General features: G+C 28.8%; 1 protein-coding gene across 1 annotated transcript; it reads left to right on the top strand.

The window, feature by feature from the left end:
• On the top strand, positions 1-25,031 carry LOC129963845 (solute carrier family 15 member 4-like). The gene is made up of 7 exons (XM_056078421.1): positions 1-1,419; positions 9,587-9,894; positions 12,926-13,079; positions 13,464-13,559; positions 15,742-15,947; positions 18,858-18,979; positions 22,325-25,031. The coding sequence occupies exons 1-7, from the start codon at positions 829-831 to the stop codon at positions 22,654-22,656; spliced, it is 1,809 nt and encodes a 602-aa protein (XP_055934396.1). The 5' UTR covers positions 1-828; the 3' UTR covers positions 22,657-25,031.
• Positions 25,032-26,813: the final 1,782 nt, after the last annotated feature.

Below are 26,813 nucleotides of genomic sequence, written 5' to 3'. Positions count from 1 at the left end.
TTAGCTTCCATTAAGAATTTAAATGAAACTTGTAAGTTCATTCCATTACTTTGTGAAAACTTTAAATTTCATTTAACAAACCAATAGAAGATAGAATTTAATTCTGAGTTAACATATTAGTTTCTTGCCATTTAATTAATTATAAATAGAAGGCGCCTGTAGAAAATTCAGCTTTCCCAAGTTCCCAGCCACAGTCAACAGTAATTTCTAGTCAAAAATTAGATTCATAAAACTTAATTATGAGCAAAAATAAATATATTATAACACGGTATTATTCTTTTATTAAAAAAGATCGTGCATAAATAAGGTCTGCCTTCATCATAGATCCAACCGACATTCGTCCACACTCCACCCTATACATTCCAAAAATGCGCTTCATTCTTGGCGGGTAAATAAATTTTCAAATTTTGGCGAAAAAAGCTTTTCCGTAAGCAACCATACATCGATTCCCCCATTTCCATCACTACCGGATTGAAATCCGTCCTCCAGTGCTGCTTCCCCCCACTGCTCCCCCCTTTCAACTTCAAATGGGGGGTTCAAGCGTCCTCCGGTTAACGATTCTCCTTTAATTTTACTATTCGGTATTTGTAACCTATGCATTCTCCAATTTATGACAGAATCTCAAAATATAAGAATGAATGTGAACTTTAATTTGTATTATATCTATGTCTTCCTCCTTGTCATAAATCATTAAAAAGATTAAATTCCCCATTCCCGTTAGCTTGCCATCGATAAATTTCATGTGATTTTGATTATAGTTAAATTTCACTTTCACGTGCAATATCTGCTCCATACCTTGCTTTGTTGACTATTTTCAATTAAGTTAAAATGGAATCGGATAATGAAAGAGAACCTTTAATTACTTCTGTTAATTCAAATGTTTCATACAGCACTCAGCAGCAACAAGATTTTTATGCAAGTAGAGATGTAAGTTCACTATACGGATCTACCACAGTAAATAAATATAGACAACTTTTGTCAGGAATCGTGGTTTTGATATTCGTTCTGTTGGAACGAATCGCATATTATTCATTAACAGGAAACCTTTACCTATTCTTGAACCAGAATGATTTTCATTGGATGTATTATAATGCCATTAGTGCACTGCTTATTTTCACTGGTACATCTTACTTGGCATCGTTATTTGGTGGCTGGCTATCGGATGCGTATTTAGGACGATTTAAAACCATTGCTTTGGCATTTATTGTTTACTCAGTTGCATATTGGTTTTTACCATATATGATTGAAGTATGTCATATTTGTACCACATGCCCTATACCTATTATCAATTCTACTTCACTGCATGACGTTCCATTATTCAGTGAAAATTGTAGTTCGATTATTATGCTAGTTTTGATTGTTATTGCCTTGGGAACTGGAACTGTAAAAGCTAATATTACACCTTTTGGAGCTGAACAAGTGAGTGATGTTAAATATTTTCTTGCATATTTGATGTATGCTATGCTTTAATTTAAAAACTTTTCATTGCTTTAATTTTATGTTTAGTCAAAATGCAGCACTGGTAATAAATAAAAAAAAATAATGTGAAAATTTTATGTGTTTTTTATATTTAATTATCTTCTCATGTGATTAAATTTTTTGCTGACATCTTGAGGCTCTTAAAAAAATTTCTTGTATACTTATTATTTGTATATAGTTATTTGAAGATTAATTTATTTAAATGAAAGTTTTATCAGACTGTTATTTGAGTTTATGAGTTTCATTTGTTTTTAATGATTTAAAAAAACTGATGCTGCATATAATTACTAATTTGAATTTATGTTATTAAGAAATTCTTTTAACTGTTACTCAACAAAATAAGCTTTTTATAAGGAAACAAAATAAAACATTTTAATGGAATAGTCATGTCTATGTTAAAAAGAATATTCCTACATTTTTCTCTAAGATAAAACTAAAATGTTTGCTAAAAAATTCTTTTCTGTAAAAATAAAAGATTCTTTTATTATGTTCTGCTGCTAAATATTAGTTTAGACTAAAATTCTAATAAGAAAAAAAGTTGATAAGTTATGATTCTACCAGGAAAAATATCTAACTAAATACAATTTACTACCTCAATTTAATTATGAGTTCATCTCTTGATATATATATGGTACTATAGGGTGACAATTTAATTCTTTAAAGTTAATTTACAAAACATAAATATTTTTAACATTACCAGGAACTGTATTTGATGTACACTAATTTTTAAAATTTACTATTTCAGCTCTGAAATTGTACCATATACATTTTGTAGAACTGTTCTGTTTTTTTCTGATTTTTAAATTTTAAATACACTGTATATGTATTTTAGTTTTCTTCATTGTCATCTTATGGCATTATGTGAAGCATTTTTTACTTTTTTTAAACATTTATTTTGGGAAGTTCATTCCCAATAATAATTTATCTATTCAGCAGAATCCAGTATAAATTGTCATCGTGTTTTCCTTTCAAAAACTGACTAAAGGCTTATGTTACAGGAATTGCATTTTTGTTGCATTTTAATATTTCTATATTGACAAAATATCTATAAATAGAAATTTTTTATTATTTTTAAAATCGGCATATCATAGTTTCATGTAATGTTTTAATTAACTAACAAATAGATGCCCCAAGAGCTATTACCAGATACATAATTTTCTTATATATAAACTGTAGAAAGGAAAATATTGTAATTATCAGAAAAACATTTTGATTCCCAATATTTTGATGAATCTACATTGTTTTATTCTTCTTTGAATCTATAAGATCTATAAGGATTTTTTTTTCTTCTCCATCTTTGAATTCTGTAATTAAAAAAATTGGAATGAAGTAAATTTAGTGTATAGCCTTTACATCAAAATTATAAATCCATGTCAAATTTTAAATAAAAATCTGTGTATGTATATATATATATATATATGAATGCAATGAGTTTTATATATGAAATTTAGCTTGTGTATTACTAGAATTGTTTATCTGTATCTTTTTTATGTACTGTATCTATATTTATGTCCATAAATAGAATCTCAAAAACAACAACCTATATAATGAAATTCTGTATATGGTTTAAATAATAGGATTGTAGATCTTTTTCAAATTTTGGGTAAATTCAGTGTACAGGAAGATATTTAGAATTCAATGCCAGTTAGTTCTCTTTTCCTTAAAGTAAAGTAAACATAAAATGTGCTTAAGTATGAAAGTTTATGAAAAATTTAAGAGAATTCTTGCTGGTTGCTTTTCAAAAATGTATCTCATTTTATTTTCAGATTGTATTTAAATATATATAGTTTGTAAGGGTTTTTTTTTTTAATTTATTTATTTACATTTCAGCTGATGTTTTCTAGAATATAATGAAATCTCATTTTGCATATTTTTAATCTTAAAGAAATATCCAGAGCTTATTCATCAAATACAATAGAAAAAAAGGTTTGCTTGAGAAATTAAATTTATATTTAAGTATTATATAAAATTTAGTGACAATTTTTTAAATAAAAGTGAGAATGTTACCTTAGATTTATATAATTATTATTAGATTTATATAGCTAACTGCTCTTCTTCTTGCTGGAAATATCCAGTTTGCAAATTTTAAAAAATGTATTTTATTCCAAAAGACTTTAATTTAGCAAATTTTAGAATAATTTATATTCAAAACTGATCTTAAAAATCTATTTTAATGATTAGTAATTGTATATCAGTATTGTTGAAAAGACTAAGATCTTGAATAAAATCTGCATGTTTCCAATCTAGACTTCTTTTTTTTTTTTTTTTTTTTTTTCATTCACCTTTCAAATTGGCTTCAGGATTTGTTATTAACAATGCTAGTATTTTTAGAATTAAGAGATTTTCTTTCATTGTTGTATTAAAAACATGTGATGCAATTATCTGTGTCCAAAATTTGTTTTTATCTATGCCTGTTGGAACCTAATATAGATATAGGACTTGCAAAGATTCTATCTTGTGTTTACTTTTAATCAATCATATGATAACTTACCTTCCTCTTGGCTGATTTCTAATGGCTTGAAAAAAAATTATTTTTGGGTTTTTTTTTTGTTTTTTTTTTTTCCTAATTTTTTTAATTAAATAGATTTTTTTATTATTATTCTTTCTGTTTGGGATTCCAAGATTATATATGCAAAAACTATTTCAGTATTTCATATTGGTTTCTTGAAATAGTGATATAATAAAATTAAATCAGTACAGTTCAAAATTTAAAAAAAAAAAAAACCTTTTAAACATGAAGTTTTATATGAAATTTGCTTTTATATAATTGTCAAAATTTCTTTTGTAGAGGCCATGTATATTTATTCTTTAAAAGAAAAAATGACAAAATAGTTTTCAACATTGTGATTGGATTGCTTCATTTATATCCTCATTCCTAGATTCTTGATAGAATTTTGTTACTTCAGAATTCTTTTGTAAAACAGTACAACATTTGTACAAAATTGTACTTGTACTTTGTACTTCAAAATCTGGTGATCATTGGTTCAAATCCTAATTTTAGACCTACAGAAAGGAGAAACTTGAAGAACAAAATTTCGGGAAGAGTAGCCAGAATTTCATAAGAATGAAGGTTATTGGGAAAATGTTGGGGGCGGGGGGCGGCATGCTCAGAGCCAGCCATCTCTATAGCTCAGACCTCAGCCTGGGTGCAAGAAGGGGGCTCTAATTTTTTGTGAAGTATATATATATAAACACGAACATATATTATTAATGCATGTTTTTTTAGTGTGTGATTTTGTTTTTGCTAATACATCAATTACTTCAGAAAAATTACAATTTTATGTAGTTTCTTTATCGATGCTTAATATAGCAAGCATTCTGAGCACATGCTTCACCGAAGATAATTCTTTGTTAATTTTAATTTGCTGGAAGAGTGCTCAGCACTTGCTATAGTAACTAGCAACATAAAGAAAAGTTTTAACACAGTTAATACATTTAGAAATAACTCATTATAATTATTATTTAGTATGTATTGCAATATGTCTTGTGTATTATTTACATGTCTTTCATTCAAGATCAAATCTTGTAGTAAACAAATTTCCTGAATTAGGTTTTCATCATCAATAACTTCGTCTTCTGCTAATTTGGAATATAATCTTTTTCGAATTCACTTTTCAGGAAAATGTTCTGAAACGTCAATAAAATTTCATGCTAGCAATTTCGTTTCATCTAAAAATGTGTTAAATTTAGTTCTGAAATTTTGGATTTCAGTTTTATTGACTAAATTGAAAGCCGAGTCAAGAACAATTGTTTTTGCTTGAAATAGTTTGATAGTGTTAATTTTGAACAATATTGCAAAGCACACTATTAAACATAAAATAAATTGCATTCCTTGTATTGCATGCTAGCACTTTCTAACTTAGCTTTGGATACCGCTGTATTATCGTTACTAGGGGTTGCAATATCGGACTAAAAGTTCAATACTAGTATTCGGTATTTTTTAGATCTTAATATTGGGATACCGGTTTTAGTACCGGTATTAGAAATTTTAGGAAAAGAAAGAAAACACGGGTGTTTCTTTGTTTTATTTACCAGTTTTATTAGAGAATGTAAATATCAAAAAAATAATTTGTAACTTATAAATTATAACAGTATATAAAGAATCACGCTATACCACCTCCATGAAACCAAATATCTCTAAAAAGTCCAAAAACAATAGCGGATCCCTTAAAATCTCAAAAATTGTAAAGTTAAACATTTAAGAATATGATTGGGGGGTAGCTTGATCTGCCTTGCACCAAAGACATTCAGCAAAGATCCTCCGTTCGTGTTGGAAGGTGAGGGATTTGGTGTGTCCACTTAAAAAACGAGAGAGCCGTTTGCTGTTTTCTAGAGATATTCAGACGGTGACACCAACCGAGACTCTTACCAAAGTACCAAGGGTGAGCAGGTGGGACTCTCCAAAGTGCACTCGACTCCATCTTTTGATAGAGGAGATTTCAGAATAAGTTAGTGTTGCATCACCATGAAATATGTCAGATGAGGCAGTTTTAGCTAAATTATCCGCTATCTCATTACCATTTAAACCAATATGTGAGGGGACCCACTGAAAGTGTAGAGTATTCAGCGGAGAGCCTGGCAATAATAATGTTTAGATAAACAAAAACGTGTTAACATCACTATTCAGTCTGTGGTACTATTACAAATTTTTGAAATGTGATATTAAAAACATAATGCATCAATTGTACTGTCATTAAGCCTGGAATGTAATTTTGCACAAAAATTATCAGCTGTCGAAAACGCTCTTTCGGCATTTACGATAGTTGGTGGTACTGTTAGCAATTTGTGTTATACTTTTTCCAAATATTTATCTCTAAGTCCCTCATCTTCAAATAAATCGATTACTCATCGGATGGTTTTGGATATAGCTAATTTCTGTATTGTATTTTAATTTGTTGAATTTTTTATAGCTTATTTTAATTTTTGTTCAAGAGAATTCCTTTCACATTAGTGCCATAATAATCTCCGATAACTGTACCGAATTCTTCGGAATGTGGATAGGTTTGTGGGTAAAAAATATTTAAGAAAATTTACTATAAACTTGATCAGATTTGAATTGGTTAGTCTCTTTTCTTTTTCATTTTTAAAATCATTATAATTATGTAAATACCGTAAGACATTTTCTATTTCGGTATGCCTTTCTTCTGTGCGATTTTTCAATGTAATATATAATTCTTCAGATAGTGATGTGTGCTGTTTTTTCAGTGACTGCAACATGAAATTTATTGTTGCATTAGCTGTTAATAAATTAGAATCTCTCCGACATAATGCTTCAACAGCCGGTTTTAATATTAAGTTTATATTAAGTTATAACAACCTGTTCTGGATATTAAGTCGAATTCACTATCTGAAAAATTAATTTGCTGTTTTACGTTGATTATTGTTTTTTAGATTGGATTTCTCAGTTTCAAAAATCACTCCATCATTAGGAGTAAACTGTTCCAACGTGTTTTAGAATCTCTTCCTAAACATCTCCTTTCATCTTTCCTCTCACTCCTATTTTGTCAAAATAAACCCATACTAACGCATGCGCAAAAGGTGGAGAGTTTTACAATTCATTGCCATACAGTATTTTATCACTTCTCTTTATTGTACGATGCAACTTTGTATTCACAGTCTAATTAATTTTGTCCGTTAGGGAGACATAAAAACAAAAACGTATACTATTTTGCTATATTGGCGATCCCTAAACAATTTAAACAAGTACAAGTCAATTTAAAAAATTTCTAATAAATACCGAAAAATCGGTATTTAAACTTGTGAATACCGGTATTACAAAATTGAGCAAATGGCTCAAAATACCGGTATTCGGTATATCGGTAATGCAGTCCCTAATCGTTACTTACATCAATAAATTCTTCTAGGGCATTACAAGTTTTTTCAAACTGTATACACTACTTTAACCGAACCTATTTTGGCTTTCTAACAAGTGTCACATAATGGTTTAAGATTAATGTTTAAATACTTTTGTAGAATCCCCCATCTTTTTGTAAATGCAGAAATTAAGCAATATAAGCATTGTAATATGACAAAAAAATTTTACAATATATACTGCTGGAAGTGGCACCACAAATTAAAGAAGCGTGATAGGCGAGACACATAAATTGCTTGCGGGTTTAGAGAAAGTATTCTGGACTGTACACCTTTATATTTTCCTTTCATGTTGATACCGTTGTCGTATGTTTGCCCCCTACAAATCATAATATCTATATCAAGCTCACTTAATTTTTCCAATAGAGTTTTTGCTAGTCCTTTTCCAGTCACATCAGTTACTTCAATAAACCCTATAAATGGCTCATTTATAGTTAACCTTTTCTCTTCAAAATTTACATATCTAATAATGATTGAAGTTTGTTCCTTATGGGAAATATCAGGAGTGCAATCCATTTGGATACTATAGTATATATGGCTGCTTTTATATCGTGTTTAATTTTGTTAATGACTTCATTTCCCAGTGCAGAAATAATTTGTTCTTGTGACTTATGTGCTAAATGATGCACAACTCTATTTTTCGAATTTATTATTCTGTTTATTTGATCCATTAGCACAGGGTCGTATTTACTTAATAATTTGATTAAACTTAAAAAATTTCTATTATTAGGCATACTTATTATTTCGTGGGTTCTTCGAAGTGGAAGATTATTACACGCTAAAATTAGAATCACGTCTACAATTCTTTAAAATAGTAATTTAAGTAGTGCCGTTTCTTTACTTGCATTTACTTGATTTACTTTATCAGTAGTCGAACAAAAATTTAGTCGTTTTAATAATTCTTTCCAAGCAATAAACGAATTAAAATGGGAACTAGAACGCTCATGGTCTTCAATTACAGTTGACAGCTTTCTGCAGTTATTATAGCCACCTATAACGCGTAGTTTGGTCATTTCCTCTTCTTTTGAGAAACCATATATATAACAAAAACAAAATACGTCTTGCATTTTTAAAGAAATTAACCAACTGTGAAGTTAAGTTTCACCATTTGGCATTTTTTAAAAGTAGTGTGTAGTGGAAAACGATCTATCTTCAGCATTTTTAGCAAAAACTCCTTTGTATTGTACAGGCCCGATTTTAACACAAAACACTCTAAATTTATCAGTTATAACACTTAACTGTAAACCAGGATCATTTATATTGATCATATTTGTTTTTGCCATTTTCGTTATTATTTTCTGATCTTGTAATATATGTATAACCACACGGTTCCTCAACAGATTTCATCGCTTTTATATTTCCGTGGGCTACGTGGTAGAAGGAACATTTTCTGGACGTGATATCATCTGGAGAATCTCGCCAAATCTCAATCCCATGGTTAAAGAGTATGGTTCATTTTGGAGTCTAGGGATTGCTCTAAACGACATAACAGTTTGGACTCTCTAAAGCAATAGCTTCTGGGGGAATGGGATAGATTAAAGGAAGAAAACTTGCGGCCCATTGCTGAAAATTTCAATAAGCGTTTGCGCCTCTGCATCACTGCAAAAGCCGGCCACTTTGAAGCCAATTAAATTTATTTATTAGTAAATGTCTTATCTCTTAGTAAACAAAATATAACAAATAATCTTATTATTATTTTTTATATTTTGTTAATTTAGTTATTTTTAATCACGTTATATTGAAATTTGTTTGTCCTGGTTTTTCTGCCGCACCCTGTAAAAAATATGAATGTGTTGTAAAAAATTGCTTTATAAACAGCTTATATCCTAACCCTCTATATGGAGAGAAATAAAAGCAATGGCATATTTTTAATAGTAACTGAAATAAACATTTAAGTTCATGTGTATAACAAAAAGTAAAAAATAACACGTTATTTTGATGTTTTTGATTAACTATTATTAACCATAAATATGACATCAAAGTGCTCTAAACATTGCAATATTACTCACTGAAATCATGAGAAGCTACAGTTTTTTATAGCATAATGTGCATTTTTAATATCTCTATGAAGAACAGAATTTGATTGCTTCAGAGCTAATCTAAAATGCTTCTCACAAATGTAAAAAATTTTTGTTGGTTAAACTTTAATAATTCAAAATGCATTTTAAGCTTTTTTTTTAAAAAAAATTTCTATTAAGTTCCTTAATAATATTGCAATTTAATTTATTTTTAACAGGTTCGCTATAGTGGTCCAGATGGCTTGCGTATATACCTTAATTGGCTGTATTGGTGCGTTAATATTGGTGCCTTGACTGCTATATTAGGAATCACTTATGTTCAACAAGCTGATGGTTTCAAAAAAGGCTACTTAATACCTGTATGTTTGCTCACTGCTGCCAGTGTATTATTTCTGCTGTCTTATTCTTTGTACACTCATCAGTTCACGTATGGAAGTTCTATTTCTCGGATACTTTCCGTTTTAAAAGAGGCATGGAAACGTAATCGTGTATACAGGAATACAAGAAGTTTGACACCAGAAACTAGGTAAAAATTTCTTTAATTGTAAGTTTTTAAAAGTAAATTAGATAGAATCTTCAGACTCATCGTAATGAGGACCAAATATAAAATGAATAATCAAAAGGTGATGTTATGTATAATTTTACAAACTTATATTAGGTTGTTATATATTGGGTTGTTTGGAAAGTAATTTCGTTTTTTCCCAATAGAGGATTTAATTGTATTTTTTCGAATCCAACTTCACACTTAAGCCGCATTATCATTATATGTTTTGAGAGCTGATATAGCAAGGCTTGTGTGTGAAAAAAGTTCAATTAATAGTTTTTGGTTGGTGCCCTTTTAAATATGGAGAGCAATAAGCAGCATTTTCGTCATATTTTACTTTTTTACTATAGAAAAAGTAAAAATGCTGTTCATGCCAGAAAGAAATTAACCGATGTGTATAGAAAAGATGTGTTGACAGGACGCCAGTGCCAGAACTGGTTTGCAAAATTTCGATCCGGCAATTTTGATGTCGAAAATGCACCACGTTCTGGAAGGCCGGTTGAAGCTGATAAAGACACGATACAGGCATTAGTTGATGCAAATCTGCGAATAACAACACGCGAGATCAGTGAGAGGTTAAATTTGTCGAATTTAACTGTTTATGACCACTTGAAAGGCCTGGGTTTAACCTCGATATATGGGTTCCCCATGTTCTCACGGAGAGAAATTTGTGTCGTCGCGTTGACGTCTGTGATTCGCTTCTCAAACATCATGAAAATGATCCATTTTTGAAGCGCATCATTACTGGGGACGAAAAATGGGTTGTATGTAACAATGTCAAACCCAAGATATCATGGAGCAAAAAAGATGAACCGGCTCAAAGCATTTCAAAGGCCAATGTCCATCAAAAAAAGGTAATGCTGTCTGTTTGGTGGGATTTTAAAAAAAATCGTTTTTTTTTTTTTTTTTTTTTTTTTTTTTTAAGCTTTTTACCGGATAACACAACAATTAATTCGGAAGTCTACTTTCATCAGCTGGACAAACTGAATGATGCACTTCAACAGAAAAGGCCAGAATTAATCAACAGAAAATGTGTCGTGTTCCACCAAGATAATGCAAGACCTCATACAAGTTTGGTCACTCGCTAAAAGCTTTTACAGCTTGAATGGGATACACTAACACACCCACCATATTCTCCAGATCTGGCGCCTTCGGATTATTGTTTGTTCCGGTCACTGCAAAATTTTTTGGACGGTAAAACCTTTACTTCAAATAAAGAGGTCAAAAATCACCTGGATCAGTTTTTTGCCAGCAAAGACCAAAAATTTTATGAGTGTGGAATCTTGCTACTACCAGAAAGATGGCAAAAGGTGTTGGACTAGAATAGCCAATATATAGTTTAATAAAATATTTATTCATTATACGAAAATTGTCTTTCATTTTGACAAAAAAGCGAAAAAAAAACGAAATTACTTTCTGAACAATAAAATATACATATAATATTGTGTTTATGATTTTTAATATTATAAATGGTATTTAATAGTGTACTAAAAAAAATTACTTTATGCTGTTTAATAGTGTAAGTTATATAATAGGAAATAAGTAGTTGCAATTTAAAGTGATAAGGCATTGAAGAGAAAATTTCAATGCATATATCTCCATGGGACAAAATAAATGTAAAAATTATATGGTTTTCAAAAAATATCATTATAGCAGTATTAATACAAATGTTTTCTAAAATATATGACAATCATGCTATTCAAAATCCATATATAACCAGCAGGTGAATATAAAGATGTTCATAAGCATTTATTTAAAATATCTTAAGGTTGTTGTTGTTTTTCCCTCTCCACTTTTCTTCAAATTTTTATTTTCAAATTCCATATGCAACTTCATGTATTTCAGAATTATTACTTTTACTATTTCAGATGCAACTTAAAGTGTCCCAACTTTTTATATCATGCATAGTAAGACTAAAATAGTGTGTTGATTCTGAATATTCAGTACTTCACTTGCAACATCTTATCATTCTTTCTGGAAAATCTACTCTCATATGTCGTACATGCTAATTTAATCCCAAACAAATTATTTTGATTTACTCATTACCATGAGTTTAATCCATCTTCTTTGATTAATGAAAAAGATAAACATTTAGAAATTGGATAGTTTTTTAAACATCACTGCATCCCCCCCCCTTCTATGAATTTAATGTAGAAATGAATTTAATAGAATCAATTGCATTTGGGTTTTAAAATTTTAATACACTTAAGTCTGTAAATAACCAACAAATGTTAGCACAGAGTCGCTTATATAGTAATAATATCTTCCTGTACAGATAAGGCAACATGTTATAGAAATAGTTTATTATATTAAAATTGTAGTTTTGTGACATGTGTATAATAGACAAAAAAGTATATCAGTATGCCAAAATGGATTCTACTTTAGACTGTACAACTCAGTCACAAAAGCAGTGAAAATGTTTGGGAACCTTACGGAGAGGCATCGAATAGCTGGCAATAGTATAAGTGGCACATTCCAGAGATTAGATTATTTCTGTTTTCTAAATGTACCACGTTGCTCGTTGTGAATTTGTCTTCAGGTCTATCTAATTGTACTGTCGTCCAAAAATTATGCAAAATCTGTGACAAAAAATTATACAAGGTTGACATTTTTTTCAATGAATTTTTTAATATTTTGCATTTTATATTTTACATGCATTTTATTGGTTCCACATGTGACCTGTTATTCAGATTTAATTTCTGTGATTTTTAAATTTTTTTATTTATTTCTCAAAGATGTTGTATCCAGTAGAAAAGCAATTTTCAGACTATTTCTAAGGGAATTGCCAAAGGTTCTGGTTCATCACAAAATGACTTTCAGGTCTCGTTGCATTCAGAAGAATAATGTGCAAAATTATGCATTAAACTATACTATGTGTTTGCAGTGCATTAGGTAGTTTTTCATTAAAATAACTAGCCCATAAATATTTTGTTACACTTATCTTTTTCTGTTTGTGTTAGTTCTCTAAACTATTATTTTTTTGTTCAATAGTTACATTTTATTACTTTTACAGTTTGGCTGCTATGAACAGACCATCATGGCTAGATATGGCCAAAGTTAGATATGGTGGCAAATTCCATGAATCAGTTGTTGAGGACGTAAAAGCATTATCTGCCATTATTATAGTTTTTATCATACTCATACCTTATTGGATGTTGTATTTTCAGGTAATTATGCACTGGAAATTTGTTATTATAAAACTTTTTTTTACTAAATTTTTCTAAAATTAACTTGTAAAAGTAAGATTACATTGTGTGTGGGGCGGGACATGTGTGCATATGCTTGCATTTTGCGTAACTATTTTGCTAAAAGTCGTAGTATAAAATATGTCATTAATTTCCAAATTATTGGAAAAAAATTGGAAATGTGTTGATTGTTTAAATTAAATTTCATTTATAATCCATAGCCATCAAGTAAATTCAATTTCTTGTTAAATCTTAGTTAAAATATACTTCTTATGATTTTTAAACTTGAATTAAATACTATTTATAAATTTACATGCATTTAAAAAAATATTTTGATTACATTTTGTTGGGGGTTTGTTCTTTTAGATGCAAACTACTTTCTTGGCTCAAGGTTTGCAGATGCGTTTAAGTCTTGAACCAGTTAATTCAACAAATCATGAAGAAGCTAATACTGAGTTCTCAGTGAGTATCTATATGTCTATTTTAGAATTTCTATCTATAACAATTATTATATTCAAATTTTGTTTGTTATTTTTTGAATTTATTGATTCAATTATTATTTATATTTTTAAATGTTTTCGTGTATTAGATGTTAATCTTTGAGTTAAAATCTGAGCATATCAAAACTATCTTTAAATAGATATCTGTTTGAAGACATGTACATATAATTTTATGATGCCTCTTTCATCAATTACAAATAATTAATAAACGAGTTACATTTTTTATTTGAAAAGGATCTTATAATTCAAATCAAATTTATTTAAATTAATGTTTATGAACTCATTAGATTTCCAATAATATAATTGTTTATGTAATATTATTGTTTCTTATTAAAGTTTTGAAAATATGATATCGAATATATATCGCTAGTTGTTTTTTTAAGCGGAAATTATATCTGACATTTCCTATAAATTTGTGGCATCATATTTGTCAAAAAAATTTTTAGAGTAATAAATATGCAAGAAATACAATATCAGTAATTTTGTTACATGACCATCATAGCTCTGCTTCCTGTACTCAATGTGAAATGAATATATTATAAGAGCAAATATATATATCAAATAATTTTTCGAAAGCAAGTTTCCAAAATTTTATTAAAAGGATTTATGATTAAGATTGCTATTCCCCTAACCTGTTGAATGAAAGTGCACTAAAATGACGTGCAAAAGAGAAATTCTAAGATTAAATGGCAATAAATGATTTAACAATCTGGCAATTGCTATTTAAAGAAAATCAATGTTAGTTATATTACAGAACCACATTCATTTTGCTTACTAGTATTCTTAATTCTATTAGTTAAAAACATTGCTTTATCCAAATATGCGACCTTTTTGAGTGAATTCATCATGGTAGGATTCTTTATTTCAATTTTTCCAAAAGGTTATATCTTATTTTATTCCTTAATGTCCTGCTTAGCTTTCTCATAAGCATCACTTACCTGAAATTGATTACTTGTCAACTGCTCTTTATGATGCTCTTAATCAAAATGTTAAAAAATCATTACTTAAACAATACTATCATTGTGTGTAAAACTATCATTAGTGGCAAGAAGAATTAAAACTCTAGTTGGATTTATATATTATATAAATTTGCAGCTAATTACAATTAAAATAAACTACCAAATATAAATTGTTTTAATATGTTTTTATTCTAGAGAACTATAATTTTAGTATATTGGTTGTATTTAATATATATATTAAGTTTAAAATCCTAATGAGATATTATATCCACATCAATTAGATTGAAATTCGAAAGTTTAATTAATTGCAATTAATTGACAATATTCTATCTAATTTAATTAGTATGGAATGAAAAAAAAACCCAAATATTTCAAATGAGTGTTCTCAAAAAAGAATTGAGTTTGTTTCTACAAAATAATTGTCAATCTTATCTCAAATATCATAGAAACTATTAATAAACATCAAAGCTGTGAGAAACTCTAAGAGTCCTCAATAACATAGAAACGTGAGATAAAAGTATCCCCATGTGTGGAAGTATAAATAAATTGATTTTTTTTTTTTTTTTAAGTTGAGTGGTTGAATATATATATATACTGCGGAAAAAGAATTTTGTTAAATTTTAAGCTCCTTGCTTATAAAAATGAGTCTGTCCCATATTTTATATTATGGATTTTTTTTTCTATATTTGCTGTAATGATGTCATCTACAGTAGTTAATTCAAATGGTAAAAATTGTATTAACATTTCAAGCATCAAAAGTATATTTTAAATTCTTATATGAATTGAAATAAAAATAATTACTTTTTGCTGAATACATCATCTAATTAGAGCAATGATAGTGATTACCAAAATTTGAAAATAATTTTAAGTAGTCGCCTATTTATTTAAAAGAAGAAGAAAAATCTATTATATAAGATGAAAACATACTTTATAAGTCAACTTTCAATAAGTTTATTTGCTGATAATTTTCTGGCAATATATTTAATATAATTCTATAGTCAATATATATAATATAATTCTGTCACATAAAAAACATTAGTATAAATTTGTGGTGGACTCAATTACATCTGTGTGAAAATCTTCAGTCATCCATTTTATTCTAATAATTATATGCATCAAAGTACTTATTTCTAGATTTTCCAAGTAATCTGAATCAGTAATATTTATCATTCATTTTTATTTCAGGTGCCTGCAGCATGGCTTATGCTGTTTAATGTTTTGTTTCTAATCATTTTCATACCTCTTATGAATCATGTGGTATACCCCTTCTTGGATAAGCGTGAAATTCAGATTAGCATACTGGCTAGGATGGCAATTGGTATGGCTTGCGCTACACTGTCTATGATAATGGCAGGATGTTTAGAGATGTGCCGGCTTCATTTTATCGATGAGTAAGTATAAAAGTAGTATTCCAAATCTGCAATATTTCTTCTTTTGTTTCAACAGTAAAATCTTCTAAAAAAATATGCTATTGAATTTATCTTATTTTCATCTTACTAAAAATCATATGAAGTTTCTAAATATTTATCTTTTTAATACAATAATATTGTTTATTAGATTACTTTAAAGTAGGGCAACTGTAATCTAAGCATTTATTTTTAAAAATTTAAATATGTTTAAAAAAGCTTGAAATGTTAACAAATGGAAATATTTTGAATCAATTTACTATGTAATGAGAATTTGATTTTCACTGTACTTCAGAATGATAATTCTTATTTCTTTATTCATTAATATTGCATATAGAAATACAAAATTAGCTCAAAAGAATGTTGACAAAAAAAGAATTAAGGGATTATGATTTGACAGAATTTCAAATTACTGAAGAATATAAAATTTGCATGTGAATGTAGATAAAAATCATCTATAATATGAGAAAACTTTTATAATATATAATTAACCAGGGGGGCTCCGGCCCCTGCTCGCTTATGCTCGCCAACCCCCAGGAATTCCTATTGCAGTTCCTTTCGGATCACTTCCCTCGCTCGCCATCTACTCAACCACTTTTATCTAGCAACAGATATATTCAGATTCAATTTATTCCAAAATATGATAAAACAATGGAAGAAATAAAAAAAAAAAGTAAAGCAAAAAGTACACTTGCAAAAAATCACCTGCATCAAAGTTCTTTGTAAACACAAATAACATTTCATTTAAACAACTATATACATTCACCTAAGAAACAGCAAGTCTTTCAATATTTCCGGTTTATTCAACAGATGTTCCAAAACAGTTTTTTTATTATTACAACATTTTGTCTATTTGCTACTTGAATTTACTTCTTTTTCTCTGCAACGTGTCTATCAAAAAGAGCAGAGTTCTGACATAGTCCCACAACTATGCTCCTGTAGTTCGGAAACTACGCTCCGTATACATAAACGTTTAACCCTATCTCGTTCTTTACGACTGGATCTTCTCATGAACGATTCTTGAGCATTTTCATTCGACCTGTCTTCTCTTTTTCCACGATTTCGTTTTAAAATCGATACGGCGCGACTTAAACACATCTAAAAAATTTTGTTCGTTTTTCGATCGTTAATTTAAAAAAAAAGAAAAAAAAAAAAATCAAACCGATGCAAGAATAGCGCTCGTTTGAAATCTTATCAAACCGCGTATTGATATTCCTGGGCGAGGTCGAAGCGTTGCCAAACGGCGATTAACAAATTCGGCCTGATTTTGCATCCACGTAAGGAAAATTGGAAAATTTTCCAGATTTTTGAATAAATAATTAAGTTTAGAAATGTTTAGAGTGACTAGATAATTGACATAAAATATATATGCACTAAAAAATTCTTTGTTAAATTTAAATAATGCATGCATTGTTTTATATATGTTCATAGCCATAACTTTGTAGACAAAAAAAAGTTGTACGACTCAAAATTAGCATGCAGAGAATTAGTAACAAAATAAATAAAAGAGTGTCTTCACATAAAAGATTTTTCTTTAATAGTTCATTTGATAAGTTAAAAATAAAGCCACTCGTTGTATAAACGTACACCAGGAATGCTTAATTCTTGTAAATTTCTTAAAGTGTCTATAAATTTTGTAAGGCATATTGTAAATATATGTCTATTATTGCAGAGTATTATAAGAAAAATTTTTATGCTTATAAAAACATTCTACGGCCTCTCCAAATCTCCACTGTCTCCTCGCTTTAGCTGTATCCAACTGCCATCTCACTACTACACGACTGGCTACACCACACGATGCTGCTTCTAAAATAAGCAACAGGACTTGGCACACAGCTCAATGCGGCAATCGCTGGAGCTCTTAGCTGGACTGATCCAACTAATCACTGTAGATTCTTTACACGATTAATTTCTTGAGACTGTCGGCCTTTTTTACTTCCCGGAGGCGGGCGAAGAATGTTCTGGACCAATTAGGCGTATCTTGGTTCCAGTTGGCTGAATTGCTAAAATTCTGGAAGTTTCCAGTAATATCTATTTTGTCTCCAAGCCCTGAAATCACTGATTCTGCCTCCGATCAACATCTAATGGAGCTGATCGTAAAACGGTCTTTTCAGTGATTAAACCAACAATGCTGGGAAGCAGCATCACAGACAGATTTGTGTTGTTGTTTCTAATGGCACTTGTCATAGACAAATCCACTGACTTTAGAAGTCAGTGATTTTAAGCCAAGAGTGCGCCTCTTGTTTTTTCCATAAAGCCATCTATGGCCTTATGGAAAGTAGTATAATGACTTAGCTACATTGCGAGTATGACTTAGCTGCATATACGTCACAACCCTTTATACGCGGCGGACTTCATTCATGCATTTCATTCACTCATCCACAGATTGTAATTTATACCTGAATCAAAGAACGATCACTCCTGATCCAGTACCTCCAGTGGTATTACTCTTGACATGGAGGACTTTGTGAACACGACAGATTTATACGTGCGCCAGCCACCACACACACAGAGAGTCTTCGGCCGACGGGGTTCGTACTCGCAACCCAAGGGACGTGAATCCAACGCCCTATCAACCAGGCTATCCTGGCCTCAGACAGATTTGTAATAATGTGTGTGTGTGTGTGTGTGTGTGTGTGTGTGTGTGTGTGTGTGTGTGTGTGTGTGTGTGTGTGTGTGTGTGTGTGTGTGTGTGTGTTTTATCTAGATCGTCTTTTTATGGAGATACATACCGAGTGTCAGGAACGATTTAAAAAAAAAAAAAGATTAACTTATAATGTATGTTATATTTTATGTATTCTACTATATTGCATATTCCGAATTTTATTATTTTGCATTACAATTTGTTCTAATTATTATTAAGAAATTATAAAATTCCAATACTTCATTTTACAGAGGTCGCATAGTCAACCAAACCATTGAACATACAGTGTATGTTGCAGCAGATTTACCAATTCTTTGGCAGATACCGCAATACTCTCTCATTGGTATTAGTGAAGTATTCACAAGTGTTAGTGGTAAGAAGTTTGTTGAAACTTTTTGTTATTAAGTATATTAAAAATTAAGTGAATCATTTGTCAAGTTGTAGAAAAGTTTTTTTCTTATGAAAAATGTTCCTTTCATTCAGCTTTTATAATATTGTTTCTTTTTGGAATATAAAATTCTGTGTCAAGTATGATGTTTGTAATATTAATTTTATAAAATACTAGCCGCCTTTGGCGACCAGCCGGTTCGCCCATCTTAATGTTCGTTAAAATTTTAATAATTAAATATTTTATGCAATTCCTACTTTAATAACTTCTTCATCAAAATATTTTATATATATATAATATATATATATAATTCACTCATAATATTATAAACGCCTTCAGTCACAACGTAATATGTATCTCTCTAATTTTCTGTTAGTTCCCGTAGAATTTATACTATATATTAAAGTGGAAAGGATTAATCTGCAATTAATATAATAATATTTTTTACTGAAACAAAGTATTTTTTTGTAATATGATTACTGAAAAGAGTCACTGAGCGTTTAAACGTTATGGGCACTAAAGAATATCTTTCCTAATTTATGTAATATTTCAAGAATTTGTCAACAAAATATTCTCAGATTCATCATGACCAGAACGATTCATTAACAATGTTTAATTTTAAATACATCAAACATTAAGAAAATAAAACGAATCGTTTAAAATAATCGGTTGAAAACAGGTTAAAAAAAACTACTTAAAAAACGATGTACTTAAAACTATAAGCGTATACAAAAAATATATAACTAAGTTAAATACAATTTAATTACAAAAACATGCAACGAACCTAAAAATAATTTAAATCGAGTCCGCTTCCGTTGAAATGTAAACAATCATAATACAATGCGCATGCGTGAATTTTCAACGCCAGTTGCGGAACGCAAATGCGTGATTTTTTCTACGCCAGTTGGGGTAACGCTATGCAGATTAGAAATTTTTAATTTCCTTTATTCTGTTTTATTTTAATTCAAAAGTACTTAAGAATGAATCTGAAAGATCGATTCATTAACAATGTTTAATTTTAAATGCATCAAACATTAAGAAAATAAATAGAATCGTTTCAAATAATCAGCCGAAAAATCTTAAGCCTAGCCTCATGACTGTTGGGAAAAAAAATTGATGCCGTACTCATTTGGCGATTTGAAGATTTTTTTGGCGGGAAAGTTAGTTTTTAATTAATAATTAAAATTCTAATTAAAAATTCAAAAAAAGGGCTATCCTATCTTTTAAGTTAGATCAAACTGCACACGGTGTGCAAATTTGATTAAAATCGGTTAAGTAGTTTAGGAGTCCATCGCGGACAAACAACGTGACACGTAATTTATATATATTAAAATTGTGAAATAATTAAAGTTTTTAAATAAAAAATTGTTTGTAAAAGGTTTGCTTACAAAGATCAATTTCATCTAAAACATTTAATTGAATGGATTGAACTCTTACTACTGGAATATTTAATTTTCTCATTATAATAATTCATATGAAAGCAATTTATTGAATAGAATCTTTATAATAACTAAAATCAAGAAATGAAAATTCAGCGAGTACATGAATCTAGTTATTAAATATTCCTAGTCCCTAACACTTTCAATTACAATATCTATTTTTTTAGTTTTATTAATATATATATATATAAATATATATTTATATATATATAATATATAAAAATCTCGTGTCCCGGTGTTTGTGTTCGTACTCCTCCGAAACGGCTCAATCGATTTTTATGAAATTTTTTATGTGTATTTGGTAGGTATGAGAATAGGTCGTAAAGTATATTTCATAACGCTAGGTAATTAGGGTGTCCTTATCCACGTTCAACGTACGCTGATGAGATCAACACTTGCTTGAAATCATCGCCACTGTGGCGTAATGTTGAAAAAGTCCAGCTAAAAATAAACACGTACATCCAAATGCTACAAGATCCATCTGCTGACACATTCTCGTACCAATTGTTAGATATCGGCAATGGAAAAGTTGCTGTCTATGAAAATACTGCATGCATAAAATTGTCCACTAATTTCTGCACTATCGTTGATTTGCAAAATGCTCTCATTGACCGTATATTTCCCGAGGTACGTACATAATACATAAATTATGCATTGCTGGCAGCAAAAAATGTGGACGCCGACGATTTAAACTTCAAGATACAGCAGTCTTTGCCAGACGACTTGGTATCATACGAATCGATCGATACAGTTTGCGATGCTAACGAAGTTGTAAATTATCCAACAGAGTTTTTGAACTCACTGTATTTACCAGGCTTGTCACCATACATTCTACGACTGAAAGTTGGATCTCCGATTATCTTACTTCGGAATTTGAACCCACCCCGGCTGTGCAATGGCACGCGATTGGTCATTAAAAAATTGATGAAAAACGTTATCGAAGCCACCAATTTGAATGGCAAATTCCGAGCCGAAAATGTTTTCCTGCCACGAATTCCAATGATTCTCACAGACGTGCCAATTAAATTCAAACGCGTTCAATTTCCTATTAGATTGGCATTCGCAATGACAATCAATAATTCACAAGGCCAAACGATATCTGTTTGCGGCTTAGATTTGGGCACATCATGTTTTTCACTCGGACAGTTATAGGTGGCATGTTCTCGCGTGGACAAACCATCGAACTTATTTGTGTTGGCTAAAGATGGACTGACCAAAAATATAGTACACTCAATTGCTCTTTGAAATGAATATTGATTTTTTTTTAATTTGCTTTTTATACTTTAGTATAAAAAATATATTACTTTACGTTTAACGTATAAGAAATCAAACAATGTATATGTTCGTTACGTTAATTAAATACATTGTATTGAGAAAATGAATGGTTGGTGATTTTTTTGTTTTTAGCGGCGATCATCGTCTACAGCGCTCCATTCCTCTTTCTGTCATAGATCCCATCCTCACACACTTACAATATATTCGTTATTTTTTTAATTAACAATCAAAATATTCACTAGAAATAATTTATATTGCAGAACAACGTTTGTCGGGTCAGCTAGTATATATATATATAATATAAATGAATTGCATTCAATACTTTTGGTCCCAATTAGTCATATGAATTTAAAATGAAAAAGACTAAATGAAATTAATATTTCCCATGTTATTAAACATAATATAACACTGAATTATTTGTAAGATAGTTATAAAAGTATAAAGGAAAATTTTCCTTCATATTTACTTTGTAATATAAACCTATTTAAATTGCTAGCTTGATTCAAATAATTATAATTTTTCATTGTACTGAGAAGGGCTTTAAAGAATTAATAGTGTATTTACCTATTTATTTTTCTAATATTTCAAAGAATTACATTTGCAAATTTTCTTTTAGGGATGGAATTTGCTGTTTCTCAAGCACCTAGTACCATGCAAGGTGCAGTCATGGGCCTTTATTATTTCTGTACAGGAATCGGTAGTTTTATTGGTGTAGCAGCATTCAGATCATTTGAAATGATTGAAGGTACGATCATTGGTTATAATTCAAGTGATATAAACAAGGGAAAACTCTTTTATTATTTCTTTTTCCTTGCTGCAATACAATTTATTACACTTGTTATATTTTACTTAACCATGGAGAAATTAAAAATTCGACGTGTGCCATCTCCAAATCTGTCAGCAACAAGACTTTTAGGAAGTAGTTCATCAAGATTACGTACAACTTGAAAGTTTATGATTTTTCTTTTCTGTGTAAAATATTTCGCTCTGACATCTACTATAGTTTTATGTCAATACTTATTGTTCAAACTATGAACTTTCTTGAAAGTATTCTGTTATAAGACTAAACACATTTTTTAACCTTCAGTTTGTCATAGCTTATTTTTGTGATAAGACCAATGTCATAATGATTGGTTGGCTGTGTGATATTTCTGTTGTTTGTGTTATGCAAGAAATTATTCTTAGTATTAGTTTGTTTGTTTTTTCACCTTCTTTAATGATATTTTATACTTTTCTATAGTTGTTTTCAAATGTATTTACTTTTCTGAGATTACCAAGTAAGAATTTTCATTATCTTTTTTTTTTTTTTTTTTTTTTTTTTGATATTTAAAATTTTTACTAATTATTTTTCTGTTCACAGGGAAAAAATATAATACTTTGATCTAATATTTAGGCACTTATAAATTTCAATGCTTTTCATTGGACTTTTCTCTCCAAATATGTATATTTTTTAAATATTCATTTTATAAACTTGCCTTATTTGACCTTAAAAAAAATTTTCAGTTAATGATTTTCTCAATTCATTTAAGCTACCTTTTGTACCCAAATATTTCTAAAAGTCGTTTTTTTGTATATATATTTAAATCAGTATTGGTAGCCTACCATGGAGTGATTAAAATGGTTAATAATTTGAAATCGGCCTTCTTTTATGAATTATTAGTTCTTAAACACATGGAAAACATCCTATTTGGAATGAATTGAAATTTTATGTTGTGAAATTTTTGGTGAAATCACGATTTAAAAAATTGTCCTTTAGAACTCTTCATAAAAAGAAAGTCATAATATATATAATCAGATAAAAATATTACAAAATAAATGGGATTTGATCATATATTAATTTATATTATACTGTCTACTTCATTAAAGTAATCATTAGGAGCTGTGTTTTAATTTTCAACTGAAAAAGCTTTATTTTTTAGAAACTAAAATTCTTAAAGTTTTAAAACTAAAATGATTGAATATTTTCATGAAGCTGTTTGTTTCAGTGGGGGAAAAAAATCTTGGTATAAAAGTATTTACACTAAGGCAGTATTAAAAGCATTGTAAGTTTGTTTTTCATGGAAATGTATTTTAAATATGTGCAAATAATAAAGTGAGAGCCATATTGAATGCATTAACTTTTTTATAGACATAAGCAAACTTTTTCGGACCCAAACAACTTTATATTAATTTAATATATATATATATATATATAATAATGTTGCAAATTGTTAACATGTTTAATAAGTTTATAATCGTAATATTTAAAGATTTTTTTTTTCCCTCTTATTGAAGACAGTCCTTTTAGTAGAAGACACATCAAATTTAATGCAGCATTTAATCGATGCCAAGAGAAAATTAGCATGAAATATGTTAGTAAAAAATATTAGTCAGAGAAATATTTCAGTGTCATCTTCATTAATACTAATTTATTTTTTTAAAAATTGCATTTAAAACTGATATTGTTGATTTAATTTGTTGGTACATGGAGTATTTTGTAAAAACAATAAGAGTTCATCGTACTTTGAATGATGAGTTAAGTTAGTGAACTTAGACAAAAGTAATATAAATATATGGCTAAATTCAGACCCTAGTATCTATCTTATGAGAGAGGGAATGATCCAAATCAATGTTATTTAAATTATTAGTAAAAAGGTATCTTAGCAAAATCAGTTAAAATAGCAAAGGAGGTGTTTTTTTTCCTCCCCAATTTGATTTTTTATTTTTCCTTGCAGATCAGTATATCTTGTAATGCTTTATTTGTATAAATGAATTCTTCCATTTGTATTTTTTGCAGATATATCAAGTTCTATCATATTTTAAAACTTCTGCATTTCATTCAATTTCTATTCAAAGTAATTTCACATTTGTAAATATATTTATAATTTGGAAGAAATAAACGATTTTCTTGTTACCTTTTATGGTATTAATTGTAATAAATGGTTAGAAATTCTACGAGAGATTCTTAAAATTTTTAGAAGGATCTCATTTTGTATAAACTGTTAGCTTTATAAACACTCATAAATTATACTCAGTATAGATTTGTTTGAATAATTTTTTTATTTATGATTGCAAACTGTTTGTAAATACTAAATTATTTTTTTCTTTCTTTTTTATTTTATTCATAATATGGTTTTCATGGTTTTTCCATTTTTTATGGTGGTTTAGTACAAATTTTATAACATGACTAATTCTTCTATTGGTTTTGTGATTAAAAAAAAAACCAAAAAATTATTTTGTGATATCATTTATATAGAAGCATTATAACAAAATGTCGATTATAAAGCAAACCATGAAATTCTAAGATTGCTTTCTGTACATAATTTTTGTTCAGTTATTATTTGTATAAAACATGATGTAATAAATTGATCAGTCCTTGAATTTTCTTTCACTTGATTTTAATAACTATGTTGAAACATATATTATTTAACTTATTTGGCAATTTACTTTGTCTTTGTTTTTTTTTTTTTTTTTTTTTTTTGTTTTTTTTTTTTTCCCCTTCAGTCTCCTCTCAGATAAACTGAAGTTTGAATAACTGGAATTCTGTTGCACCAAATTAGTAATCTTAATTAAAGTGTAATTATGGTGCATTCTAAAATTGCCTGCTTCAGTTTGAAATTATCAAAATTCAGACTAATTTTTCTCTCTCCCTCTTCGACTTAAAATTCACTAGAAATATATACAATTGTAAACCTAATATAGTCATGGACAGAAATCCTAAATCTTTAGTAAAAAATATTTAATTTGCATTTTAAATTTCACATGAAGACTTCAATATAAGATATTTAGTGCTTTGTTTTGAATGATTTTTTGTTCTTTTCAAAAATGTCATTACAATTTTTAATAAGCAATTATCATTGGTATTAGCAAATTAAAGAAAATTTATCTATAGAAGGTGTTGAATTATGATGCACTATATAACTATAGTGCAAAAATAATTTGACCTATAATCATTTACAAATTATGTATACAAAAATAAATAATATTCCCAGTATCTTCCCTTTTAAACATGGATGATATTCTTTCATGTGGCTGTCATGTTGTATAACTTGACTTCATTAGGGAAAGTCATGTACATAATAAACAGAACAGGTGTACAAATAAAATTGCTAAAATATTAAATTCCAAGTTTAAAGGCAGTTCTTTGTTCAGAGAAATGTTTCTTTATCGAATTATGTATGAAATTGAATTGAAGTTAAACATAACCAATATATCTGATGAACTTATTGGTTGCCAACATCGGCTTATTATTCAATAAAACAAAAATTTAAAATAGATTACTTTTTAGAGATAGTTTTAATGAATTTGATTGTCTTGAAGATATTTTTAAATCCATGCCTAAGAGAAATCATTATTGGAATTACTTCTTTTGGATGGAAAGAAAATTTATTTGCAACTGATTAAATTTTAAAATGTATTTATTTCCCATATTTATGTTGCTTTGACAAAAAAAAAGTAGTACTAATAGTTGAAAACACAAGATTTAAAAAATGGCATGAAAAAAATCCATTCAAAAAATATTTATAATAGAAAAAAGTTTTTATCTAATAGCCTCCTTTTTTTAATTAATTTTTTTAACTAATTATATATATAATTGTGTTTTTAAATTACTATTTTTTTATATTAAATTGTTTCTGAGATCGTATGGCGCATTTTTACTTTCTCTTATACATAGTATAGAGAAAGTATAGTAATCATAAAAAAATTCGAATTCGAGAAGCTTTGACGAATATCCACGTTTTAGACCTCCCTGAGATCAAAAAAACAATTTTTATAAAATGTCCGTCTGTCCGTGACAACGCTAACTTAAAAATTATATTTGAGCTAGATGGTTGAAATTTAGTATATGGTCTTTATACCAAATTTGCAGTAAAATCTATTCAGAGGAAGTCCGGCTGTTTTGATATAAGTTAACATGATAATTACAAAACGAAGAGAAGTAGATAGATGAATTTTTTAAGAGATGGATAAACGGATTTAACATATATAGTGTAGATACCTATAGATGTTATAGACAAATCTAACTATTGGTTGATTGTCTGTCGGTCTGTACTTTCAGAAATAAGTAAACGCGATCATTCAAAAACAGAATGACTTAAAGATATCAAATTTGGTATGGGAATTTG

Source organism: Argiope bruennichi, chromosome 3, assembly GCF_947563725.1.
Source record: "Argiope bruennichi chromosome 3, qqArgBrue1.1, whole genome shotgun sequence".
NCBI lineage: Eukaryota > Metazoa > Arthropoda > Arachnida > Araneae > Araneidae > Argiope > Argiope bruennichi.
Note: the sequence above shows the minus strand (reverse complement) of the source record. Positions and strands in the feature narration are given on the sequence as shown.